Genomic DNA, 12,353 nt, shown 5'->3' with positions numbered 1-12,353 from the left:
TCCCGTCGTTTATCCAGTAAGACGTGCACTTGTAAAGTGCTGAGTCTTAGTTTTATTCAAGAGTGTGTCCACAGCTTGCTGTACCATCACTGTGAGGTCAGAATTTAAAACGAGTCCTTCCGACTGCCGGATGGCCACTACGGCAGTAGCCCTCAAACAGCTAGGAAGTGCTCTGGCAACATAATCCAATACTGCCGAAAAATAAGCACAAGGCCTTTGCTTACCACCAAATTCTTGTGTTAACACAGAAAGCGAACAACCGTCCACCTCGTGTACATAAAGCACAAAAGGCTTTCGGTAGTCAGGGGTCCCTAAGACAGGAGCCGAACAGAGAGCAGTTTTCAAAGAATCGAAAGCCTTTTGACACTCATCAGTCCAAGGTAAAGGTTCATGCACATCCTTAGTGGTTAGATACAAAAGAGGTTTAGTAAGAAGGGAAAAGTTAGGAATCCACTGGCGACAGTAAGAGGTTATGCCCAGAAATGCACGAGCATCACGTTGAGTACGAGGAACAGGCATGTTAAAAATAGTAGACACACGTTAAGGAGTTAGTTTCCTCCCCTCTTTCGACATTAGATGACCGAGATAGGTCACCTCCTGTCGACAATATTGAAATTTCAAAAGAGACACTTTATTACCGTGACTGCTAAATGCGACAATAATTTAACTGTGGCTTCCTTACAACCTTCCTCCGTGTTCGACGCCACTAATAAATCGTCCACATATTGGAGGAGGAAGTTCCCTGGGGGCAAAGTCAATTCGTCTAAAAGTACTTTCAAAGCTTGACTATAAATACTAGGACTCTCCGTATAGCCCTGAGGAGCCGACAAAACCTAAAGCTGCGCTCAGATAACAAGATGCCGAAAATATGACGGCTATCAGGGTGTATTGGAATGCTAAAGAAAGCATTTTTCAGGTCTATAACGGAGAAAAACTTATCTGTTGGAGGAATCATAGTAAGAATCGTCGTAATATCTGAAACCACAGGGTATTGAGGTTCTACTACTTTATTAATTTTGCGCAGGTCAATTACAAATCGATAGGTATCAGCATAATCAGGGCCACTTCCTGTAGGGGCCTTTTTCAAAATTGGTAATATAGGGCTATTACAAATATTAAAAACCATTTCTTTCACTACACCTTTGTCGATTAAATCCTGTATGATCGACAACAATGCCTTCTCACCAGCCGGTGAGATCTTGTACTGCGGAATACGGGGCAGACGAGCATTTAGTTTTAAAGTGATAGAGACTGGCGGAATATTTATGAGGCCAACATCCGTATCACCAGTCGCCCACAATGTAGATGGAATGACAGCCAACTCTGGAGGAAGGGACTCATTTTTCGCAAAACTCTGCCAAGTGTGCAGAAAAAGCGATTGAATAGTTAAATACACTCCATCAGGAGAACAATAAATCTTTGCATGCAACTTTTTCAGCATGTCCAATCCCAATAAATTTCCCCCACAATGTGCCGTCAATAAAAATGGGGAATCCACCGTGACTGGACCTCTGGTAAGCGGGAGAGGCTTAGAAATGGGGCTTACTACCGGGATTACAGAAAACCCGACTGAAATATTATTTTGCCCGGACAGAGCAGCCCCTTGGACCAGTGAACGAGCAATCGAACTATTCATTGCACCCGTGTCTACTAGGAAATCCTCAACAGTTCCCATTAATTGTCCTTTAACATAAGGCCCTCTCTGATCGACGGGTACTGCCACTCGGCCCCTGCTCTGTCCGTGGCTGTCCTACGCATAGTAATTCCCATCTGGCCCTTCAGTTCCACAATCTTCATTATAATACTGCCTCCCTTTTGTCTTATCAAAACAATTTCCTCCTGCCTCACCTCGTTTTGCTTCTTCTCTTCTCATGTCACTACGATCAACTCCTCCTCGTCCTCTCCCTCTGCCTCTCACAGCTCAGTTTTGTGCTAAGAGGAAAGGACACTGAGCTCGCCAATGCCCTTCCTGTTTATAGTAAGCGCACTGGTTTGCTCGCAAAGTGACAGCTGGACCTCCTCCTTGTCCTACTCCCACCCCGCGTGGAACAAATCCTCTCCGTACTGAGTCTCTATCCCGTCCTCTGGCTACTTTCTGTAACAACACTCCAGTCTTAAGGTCCTTCGTCTTTTTGTCAGACTTATCTTTACTCTCGTTTTCCCTATGTTCATAATATTGGGCCATACTCAAAATAACAGAAGGAGTAGAGGTGGTCCAAGTGTTTTCAGCTGCCTGAAGCCGGGCAGATATTTCGGGCAACAGATTAGTCACAAACCGATTAACGAATAATCTTACCCCACCTTCCACTGACAAATCTTGCCCACTAATATCAATAAACACTCCATCAAACCGAGTAAAAAAATCCGACACACTCTCATCCTTCTTCTGTTTACAGGCAGTTACCTTATCCCAATCCACCTTCCGGGGTGGAATTAAAGAATGCATATATGTGATAATCTGACCCGGTAAAGCTAGAATTTCCGGTCTTGGTTTATCTCCGGGTTTCCGATCCTTGTCCCAGTCTTTAATTTGATCCCAAGTTCCTCCCAACTCGTTAACGTGAGGATGATCATGCACCTGTCGCCATACGTCGACAGGGACCAGTAACCCGAAAAACAATTCAATATCAGCTAAGGTCATCACAGCCGACGAAGAGGCCTCAGTGAGTTCCTTATAATAAGCAGTTGGATTTTTTCCGAGGGCCAGGCAACTGGGATTTCAGGGAGAGAACCTCACTTCTTTTCCAAGGGGTATAGACCCATTGCTCTTGGAATCGAGCTTCAAAACGAGCTTGAATAATTTGATTACCATTGTTTCTGACCTCAAGGATTTCAGGGTGATAGATCCAATGCACTTTCCGCATGGGATGTTGTTGTGAATGTATCTAGGACCCTAATTAAATATTCCTGATTCATGCCCTTATGTGGTTATGATAAATCATGTCCTTATGAAGGCATAAGAATCTTACCCATATTTAGTCATAGCCCACACAGCCCAAATACGGCAAGGCTACTTCCTTAGATTCCTAGAGAGCACAACGAGTTCTTTCGACACACCAAACCTCCAGCAACCTGGGAATTCCCTATGTCTTTGTTTTGATTTGTCAAAGAACTCCTGCGAGCACTAAAGTAACAGTCAGTTCTTAGTGACATCTTTTATTGACGTCTTATGTCCAACCTTACGTCAAACACGGCACCTTCCAGGTATAAATATACCAACACTTGCCTTAAGCAACACATGGTGGTGTGGAGCAGAGCGGCTATCTACTTATCCGAAGCCCAGCTGATGCGAGAGCCGAAGGAAGCCGTCCCTCCCCTTTGACATACCGGGAAAGAAGCTGCCTTTTCTCACGCTGAGAAATCCAGCTCTGGTGTTTCCAGTCATCCTTGCGGGTTATTGGGAGATCGAGTCCTGAGAAACGAGATACAAGACCTCCTTCATTCTATAACCAAGGTACGGAGCTGATTCAAACCTTAGAGAGAATTCTTGATTCAGATTCTTGGCAAAAACCCAACTTAACTTAAAACTGCAACTTACTTTCTCCTTCCCACGTATTAGGCTTAGGTCAGGTACACCGGGGTAGGTGTATCTTAGAAGCACCAGTTGAGTTCGTTAGTCAATGTTTTTATGTATGTAAATATTCTATCCGTTTTAAAGAATCATATGGCTAAGAAACCATATCAATGCTTTTACAGTATTATTTCATAATACTCCTTTTACTGTACGCACTTTACTTCATGATAAGTATTGCAATTGTGGCAATTCATTTCTCTTGCATGAGAAAGAATACTGCTCAATAAAATAACACCTTTTATTGAAAACACCTGTCTCTCTATTTCTCTGCACTCTGGTGAAATTAAGCATGCACAATTGACTGAGTGAAATAGCTATCTATTGTTTTCACACGACTCTGGAGATCTACTCCTTATTCTGGGGGAGCAAAGTTGTCATGTTATATGGTTGTCAGAAGGTAATCCCTTCTTGTCTAAATCAGGGAACTTAACCCCTCCCTATTCACTTGAGAAAGTTTCTAGTGACCTCTGAGCTAGCTGGCAAAACTAATTAAGTCTAACATAGTCAGTAGAGACCTAGATGACCTCAGTCCTACGTCTACACTGCTGTTTATGTTATTCCAATGCGCAGAGCCTATTGGGAATATAGGAACTACACTACAATGTTGAGTATCCCAACTCGGGCATTTAGTGAATAACCTTTACCGATACTTCATTATGGTCACTAGATTTCCATAGACATCTTCTAGTCCTAATTCAAATTTGTGTGCCCGGTCCACAATGTCATTTAGGACCTGTGGGGCCCTCCCGTCTTCGAAACATTGCTCCCATAGGGAAATTAAACGATTGGCCAAAGTTTCTAAAGCATATTGCTGCATGACTGGTTCATAATCCTACATGGTCCCCCATATATCGGTAATCGTATAGATGGCGTTCCGCACCCATTGGGATTCTTGATCTATTACCATCTGTTTCTCCCTCAAGCCCACCGTATTGCGGGTATACAGTCGCCGGGCGCCCAACGTCCCGGAATCCATCCTCGCAGGAGTCAACGTGGCCAACAGGGAAGGCCAGGCCGAGGCCTGTGAAGCTAAGGTTACAGAGGACATAATGGTCAATAATGTAGCCGTGGCTTGTGCTGGAGTGAGAGTTGACCCCATAGGCGTAGAGGCCGCAGTGACGACAGGGGCCGTGGCTTGTAGGGCGGATGAGACGGGGGCCATTACAAGTGGTATTGCAGGGTACACTCGTTGCAGGGCGTAAGGAGGTGGGGACGCACATCCAATAGGTCCTCAATTTCATCTTCCGGCTCAGTTCGAGCTGCGTAACTTTTATCCGCCTGTAACCTAAACTGCCTATCTATACATTCAACGTTTTTCTCAGTTTGTTCCCTGCCATATGCCACCGCCTTCTGAGTTATGGTCTGACCATTTTTCACTTTGAGTAACTTCTCTTCCCATATACGACGGCGGTTCGCTTCCTTTTGCCACAGCTTTAAAAAATCGAACATTGCCTGTCGGCTTCTTTTGGCGAACAATCGATCCTGTAAATATTGTATCTTTTGCGGATAAAATGATCCAGTTAAGGACCATTGTAATTCCACGTTATCCTTTGTGAATTTGTGCCATAAATCATTAAACAAAATAGGCGTAATGCCATGTTTTACAAACATATCAAAACTTGGGCTCCCCTCTGGCGGAGCAGGCCGGCTTTCATCCGATCGTCCGTTCTTACGGCGGCAACAACATCCAAAACATATTTTACTAAAGCACAACATTTTGTTTATCAACAATGCACCCTCTTACAAGCTCTAAAAACATGGCCATGTTCACTCATGCTCAATCTATCCTCAAACAAGGTCTGTTACATAAAAAAGGACAAACAAAACATACAATATTTTACATTGACATGTCTTTTCAGAACCAAACAACCAAAGAATGGAGCCTGTCAACTCCCATTCATGGAGAACTCGTAGATTTCCAACCACCAGACCAACAGGTACCAGAAACAGGCAGTCCAGAGACTACCAAGAGGCCATCAGACAGGAATTAACCACAGACCGGCCTACAGACCATCCTGTAGTCCTCCCAGGTTCACCTTGGGACTATTCTGGCTAAGCCTGCTGCCTTAGCATCGCTCCAGATATGTCCCCAAGGCTACCCAGTTACTTCCACATGCCTTTCCGAGGGCAGTCCGGCCGGGTGCGCACCACACGTGCCACACCAAGGCGTCTGATCGAAACCTCCCTTATTCACCAAACAAGTCTGTGGAGCATCTGCCCATGCAGCCTCAATGCCACCCCGTCAGACCTCGAAAGTTCTCTGTGGTACACCGACCACCAGCCAAATACAGTTAACTGTTTCCAAAACACCTCTCAACAGCGAAATCCAAAGACACCAAATCAATACACTCACCTGGTGCACACAGGTATGATTGCGTGTTCTCCACTGCCCACTCCTGAAGACTAACACGGTCAGCTCCTGTGTTACCCCTGTAGGACTCTGGCGAGGGGTCACTAGCAGCTGGGGCTCTCTGATCGTGAGAGCGGAGTTCAGTCAGAATAGTTAGTCAGCCACCCCCTCGACCAGAGTACCCCTTTATTTGTCCTTTCTTACCCCGTGTTACGGGAGGACGACCCCAAACGCAGAGTCCCACCAGAGTCGCCAACTGTCGTACTACGAAAAATAATCCATGGAGCTATACCTACCAATAGCCCCCACTTATCGTCTTACCAAATAATCAATCAGTTGGCAGTGAAGAAAAGTCAATTGTTTATTAGACAACCAATACTCTATAGAGGAGCCCCTCCGACGTCACCCAATCAGTGCGTGGAGAAGACATCCGATCCACACTCAATACATGGCATATATACCTTCATTGCGTAGCACGAGATCACCATTCATGGAAATGTACTGGTAGGCACAGTGGCTTAAAGGAAAGCCCATATATGGCACACAAAGCTCATTTAGAAGTCTTCTGCTGTTATTGGGGAGGGTCAGGAGGGGTGACTCCCTTTCGTCTCGGTGCCTAGGAGCCACGGGTAGGGCGCCTCCAGGAATGCGCTTATCACCTCTGAAACTAGATGCGACCTTGGGTTCCAGAACAAGAGAGGATAGTATGAATTTAGCTGTCTGTATACCTCAACTAACAGGGCCTGCTGGACTGCTGGAGGGTGGCACGTGACCACTGTTCGAGTCTAATACATGTACTTGCAACATGGAGTCGGTTTGGTTCTCCGTTTGCGTACAGAGAAATATAATGTAAACGTGAAAAGGAGTTCCTGCATTAACATAACTAATTAGTCTACATTATAATATACATGTGAATATAGATACATCATGCTAACACAAAAGACTAAGATAAACGTAGGAAATCGATTTTATCCCTCATTTTCCCTCCTATTCACTTCATAATCCCTTCATAATGCCTCAGTGGGACTTGAACCAGGTTCTAACATATTCGATGTGTGCTCCCTTTGAGCCACTTAACAACTGTCCTCTTCGTCTTCATTTATTGAAAACTGCATTCCTTGTGGCCATCACCTCTGCCAGAAAAGTGAGTGAGCTCCAAGCCCTTTCTTCTAAACCTCCTTTTCTCTCTGTCCATCTGGACAAAGTTGTTCTAAGGACTTCTCCTTCTTTTCTGCCAAAGGCTGTCACTGCCTTTCACATCGGGCAGAACATCACTTTGCCCACCTTCTTTCCGCATCTTCTAAAGAGGAAGAACGACTCCACCGTTTGGACACAAAACGTGTGCTCTTTCTATCTGAACCGCCGCAACGGTTCCGGGTGGATGATCAGCTCTTTGTTGGCTACATGGGCACCAAGAAAGGTCGGGCGGTGCACAAGCGGACCATCTCTCGGTGGGTCGTTCTGTGCATTAAGGCTTGTTATACTTTGGCTAAAAAAAAAACTCCGGTGGGGCTGTGTGCCCATTCTACCAGGGCGACGGCAGCCACTACTGCTTCGGTACGGAGTGTTCCCTTGCATGACATCTGTCAGGCAGCTACTTTGGCCTCACTGCACACGTTTACTAAGCATTACTGTCTGAACAGCCAAGTCCGGAGAGACTGCTTCTTTGGCCGTTCTGTTCTCCAGGACTTTCTGGTGTGATCTTGGTTCGCAGACCCATCACCCGGGTTGGTATTGCTGGGGCATCTATTCTAAGGTAAGGAATCTATCACAACGTGTTTCTTTCAGATGCACAAGTTACTTACCTTCGGTAACGATATATCTGTAAGAAACATTAGTAGTGATAGATTCCTTACCGCCCCACCCATCCTCCCTGTTCTGCGAACTGATTTCTAGAGTTAAGGGCACCCCTTTCAGGGCCCTAGTTTCATGGCACCAGTGGTCAGTTTCTTGCATGGCTCTGCGTTCCTGGTGCAGAAAGTCGTGTACAGAACTGACATCAGCGCGCGTGGGCGCATCTAAGTAACTCCAGCAGCGTCATTCCGGTGCCAACGACACACGCGGAGCCACACAACGACGCCTACCGACGCGCAGGGGTACTGCTGACGAAAAAGCTTTCGGGATCCAGTCTGACGCCTGGGGGTAAATCTAAGGTAAGGAATCTATCACTACTAATGTTTCTTACAGATATATTGTTACCGAAGGTAAGTAACTTGTGCTTCTCTCTGTAACCTACGCACTTACTCTAATTTTTCACCTTAATTACACATGCTGAGAAAGAGGTGATACCTAAGTTAGCATAGCATATGTGTGATCAAATAGGAACAGGTTTTTAAAGCATAAAGCGCCCATGCTAACTTCCCTGTATTTTATTTTATTGCCAGAAAAGCATAAGAAGAAGCAGGTGGCTCAGTTGGAAGAGTGCATAGAGGATCTGAATCTTAAACTGAAACAATCCCAGGCACTTTTAGAGGAGGAGAAAGCAGCAGAGCAACGTCGTAGGACTCAGGTATGTGTTTGTAGGGGCTGTAGTCCAGTGAACCAATCGTCTTTATGAAGGCCTTTTGAAGATTGCAGACTTGTTCTTCTGTTGTGAAGGTACCATTTTCTCCTTTCCTGTTCAACTCTTTCAGATTGTTTTAAAACCTTTTCTCATCATTGCTATATACATTTACATTTGTATTTATTAAACCATTAATTATGCAGTGTAACCGACTCTTCTTAGTGGCAGTAAAAATAAAGGCGGCTCCTTTTCACGGCTGGCTCGGGCTTATGCATGGCCGCCAAAATGCGAGGCATCTTTGATTGTATCGACTGAAGTATCCTATAACTTCATTCTTCCTGTTGTTTCGCTGGCAGCTACTTAGCACTGCTGCTAGTTTTGTAAGAACTACTTCTGTTTCAGAAGACAGCTGTCGGATGCTACTTGTCAATAACCATATTTACCCTGTGCATGTGGACACTTTACCACAGTTACAAATTTGTCTGGCCAGACCCTTTTGATCTTTTAATCATGTAGAATCCCGTCAGATACCTTTGAGGGAGCTACCTCAGTGAATCAATTTCGGTCGGAATATTGTGCTGACACTTTAGGGTCACTTACACGCTCTAGCCAGAATCAGATCCTACACTGTCTGCATCGTTGGGCTGACTATTGCCTTGATATTTAACCCCTTAAGTGCTGCGTCGGGGCGCTGGCCGACGGCAGCACTACCTCCCCAGTGCTGCGCACGACCATTGGACGTCCATTCAGCACTAGTTCCAATGGACAGCGCAGCACTGGGGAGGGATGTTTACAAGCATCTATGAGGTTAAAGTGGGACATGGTTTACACAGGAATTTCCTGCCCTGATGAAGTTCCTATAAAAGGAACGAAACGCGTTGGCTTTTGTCGTGTTATTTTAACCTAAAGAAGAATAAAGAAATTTGAAAAGATCATATTGCCTAATGTGACTACATACATAGTGCTGCTCCATTCTCCTTCAATTTGTGTCTCTGGATTTTCAGTGAGACCCAACTGCAGCAGATCTCGGAGGCTACTGGCACATGCCTCTAATACCTTGTGGACACTATGATTGAGGGGCTAAACGTATCGTCAGCTGCAGTATCAATATATTCTGGTACACCTTTTATAATTAGCATGTTTTACTACCTAATTTAAATATGAAAGCCGTATAATTTGTTTTTTCATGCCGCATAATCCTAGTAGCCGTAACAATTTATAGCTCTGCAGAGTGGTTTTGGGGCTGTCATTCTGATGATGAAATCAATATTTACTGTGCCATAGTTTATGGCTATCTGAGAAATTACTTTCAATATCATGGCATTTTGTGCAATAAAATCACCAAAAGATCCACAGAAGGCTCAAAGCTGATGCCTGGCTTAGCTCTAGGTCCACAAACAAGACCAGCCTTCATGTGGCCTCTGCTGTTCATGGTCTTACCACACCCTTAAACCCCCCCCCCCCCCCCCCCCCCCCCTTCTGCAGGAGAAGATTTGCTACCCATCGCCATGGTCATTTAGCTGATAATGGTTTGTGAGAGATGTGATGGTAATGTTTTTTCAATCAGTCTGTTGTGAGAGCGGACAATTTGAAAAATCGCCACCATTCTGTTCCTAGCGAAGCACTTTTGCAACATTCTAAAATTCATATAGCCTGCATAGTGTGGTTGTGTGTGAAAGTCTGCTAATAGCTAAACTGTGGCCATTATTTGTGTCACATGATCTCCATGGGTTCTCCCAGACCATTTTTATGTAAATGTGTGTAATTGCCTTCACTGAAGGTGATGAGCTTCCCCTAAAATACGTTTCTTTGTTAAATCAGGGAAATCAGGTGATGTTAACATTCAAAATAGACTACCCTGCCTTACATTAAATAAACTATTACATTTGTTCTAGAAAGATGTCTTGATTCTAATAGATATTAAAGTATGATATAAATTGGGAGAGAGAGAGAGAGATAACCCATGTTACGGCAAAATTGTACAAGGTGATACCAGGAAACATGGGATTAAAAGCGGCATTCTCCGAACTAACTTCCAGGCAACTACTTTATTTAGCTGTATCTTCTTTTCATCCATCATCATATTTGAGACCACTTTAAAATATATCTATTGGGGGCGTGGCCAAGATGGCGGGCTGAGCGGTCGCACTCGCTGTGAGCTCCGCCGGACCCGAGCCCTTAACCTCCTAATCTAGCACTGGTCTCCCCCCCGGACCTGTGCATTTGGCGAGATAAAGGCGCTGGACATCGGTGTGAAGGCTGCGAAGGCGGAAATTGCCGGCATCGGATGCGGAACGGTCCCGAAGCCCCGGCTGGGTGCCGAGAGGGCCTTTGGTTCAGAGCGGAGGTGGAGCCGCGGGCTAGTCTAGGTGCCCGCCCGGACTGGTGATTGGGGAGGAACCGCCGCTGCCTCTCGTCGGACCCTGACCATCATTGCGGCATCCTAATCTGAGGCAAACTCCGAGGAGCAGAGCAGCTTGGTGTCCGGAGGCGGAGCGTCGAACGGAGACGCCACGGGGCTTGATGTTACGCAAGGCCGTGGCTTTGGCCTAGTCCCCCGGGCGACGGAGGTGCCGGGTACCGAGTGGTGTTACATTTGCCCAGCGGCCCAGCGGAGGTGCCCTCTGGGTGCGGATCTGCATTACCACGCTTGCGATTACTGAAAGAAAGACTGGAGTCTCAATGCTGTGACCCAGGAGGATCCTACACGTGGCGCCGGAAATTGCGGCCTACCTCTCCGAGTATCCCGGAGGTACACTGCTGGGGAGATTTGGCAGTGACCGGATTTCTGTACCCCGCCCCCGACAACCTCATCGGCTGCCACTGCTTCATCGCCTTTGAGAGACTGGGGTGGAAGGTGTTGGGGGTATCATTCCCAGTACAAACTTGGAGATACTGCTGTGACGCATTTGCACTACGCCCCAAGCAGTACTCTTTGAGGGGACTTTCTCGGCCCGTTTGTAGCGGCCGTCGGCAAAGGAATCTGTGACTCTGCCGGTGAGCAGGGGGACCCGGGTGGGATGCCGGTCCCCGGGTGGACCGGATCGTGGTCGCCCCATTGCTTGATGCGGCCTCCAGGAGGGGCGGACTGAGGCCTACACGGAGTTTGGCAGTGAGCACGTGGCTGTTGCGGCCTACCGGAGGCTCCATTAGTGGCTCTGCACTGAACATTCCAGAAGACGCCCCAGTAGCCTCGATGGCGAACAACAAGGGGTCCAAGAAAGGAGACCGCACCCTGCCGGACATGCTGGGCCGGAACGCCGCGAGGCAGGATAGGGGGCAACCGTCTCCGAGCCTTCCGGGCGGCTCCCAGGGAGCGAGTGGAGGGGAGCCCCCAGTCACGAGATCTTTCCTTGAGTCCCTTTTTGGCACCCTGCGGGACGACTTCCAGACCCTTAAACAGGAGGTAGCGGGTGAGGTCCGGGAGATTCGACGTGAGGTGGAAGGCCTGGGGGAGAGAGCGGCTACGGTGGAGGGCGCTGGCCATGCCAGGGACGAGGAGATTACACAATTGCAGCAAGAGGTCATACGGCTTCGAGACGAGAATCTCGATCTTCAGTCCCATACCGAGGACCTTGAAAACCGATCCCGGCGGAATAACATCCGAGTCAGGGGTGTTCCATCCCGTGAAGAGGGGGAAGATGTCGCGGCATATCTGCGGGACCTATTCAGAGAAGTGCTGGGGGAATCGGATGACTTCCCTATCCGTATTGATAGAGCGCACAGAGTCGGCTTACAGCGTAGGGCCTCGGCGCCCCCCCCGGACATCCTGGCCTTCCTACCGGACTATCCCTTGAAGGAAAGGATACTCCGTGAAGCGCGGAAGCGGTCATCTATGGACTTTAGGGGTCATCGTGTGGCGCTTTTCCAGGACCTTGCAGCATCCACTCTGCAAAAACGCAAGGCCTTTAAAATAGCGACGGATT

General features: G+C 47.0%; 1 protein-coding gene across 3 annotated transcripts in view; it reads left to right on the top strand.

Moving 5' to 3' along the window:
- DZIP1L (DAZ interacting zinc finger protein 1 like) overlaps nucleotides 1-12,353 on the top strand; it is a 764,020-nt gene that overhangs the window by 172,187 nt on the left and 579,480 nt on the right. For all 3 annotated transcript variants that reach the window (XM_086943917.1, XM_086943918.1, XM_086943919.1), the window contains exon 4: nucleotides 8,309-8,433. In XM_086943917.1, coding sequence (XP_086800043.1) covers nucleotides 8,309-8,433 — 125 coding nt within the window. The remainder of the gene's footprint in view (nucleotides 1-8,308; nucleotides 8,434-12,353) is intronic.

This window comes from Lissotriton vulgaris, chromosome 11 (assembly GCF_964263255.1).
Source record: "Lissotriton vulgaris chromosome 11, aLisVul1.2, whole genome shotgun sequence".
In the NCBI taxonomy this organism is placed as follows: domain Eukaryota; kingdom Metazoa; phylum Chordata; class Amphibia; order Caudata; family Salamandridae; genus Lissotriton; species Lissotriton vulgaris.
Note: the sequence above shows the minus strand (reverse complement) of the source record. Positions and strands in the feature narration are given on the sequence as shown.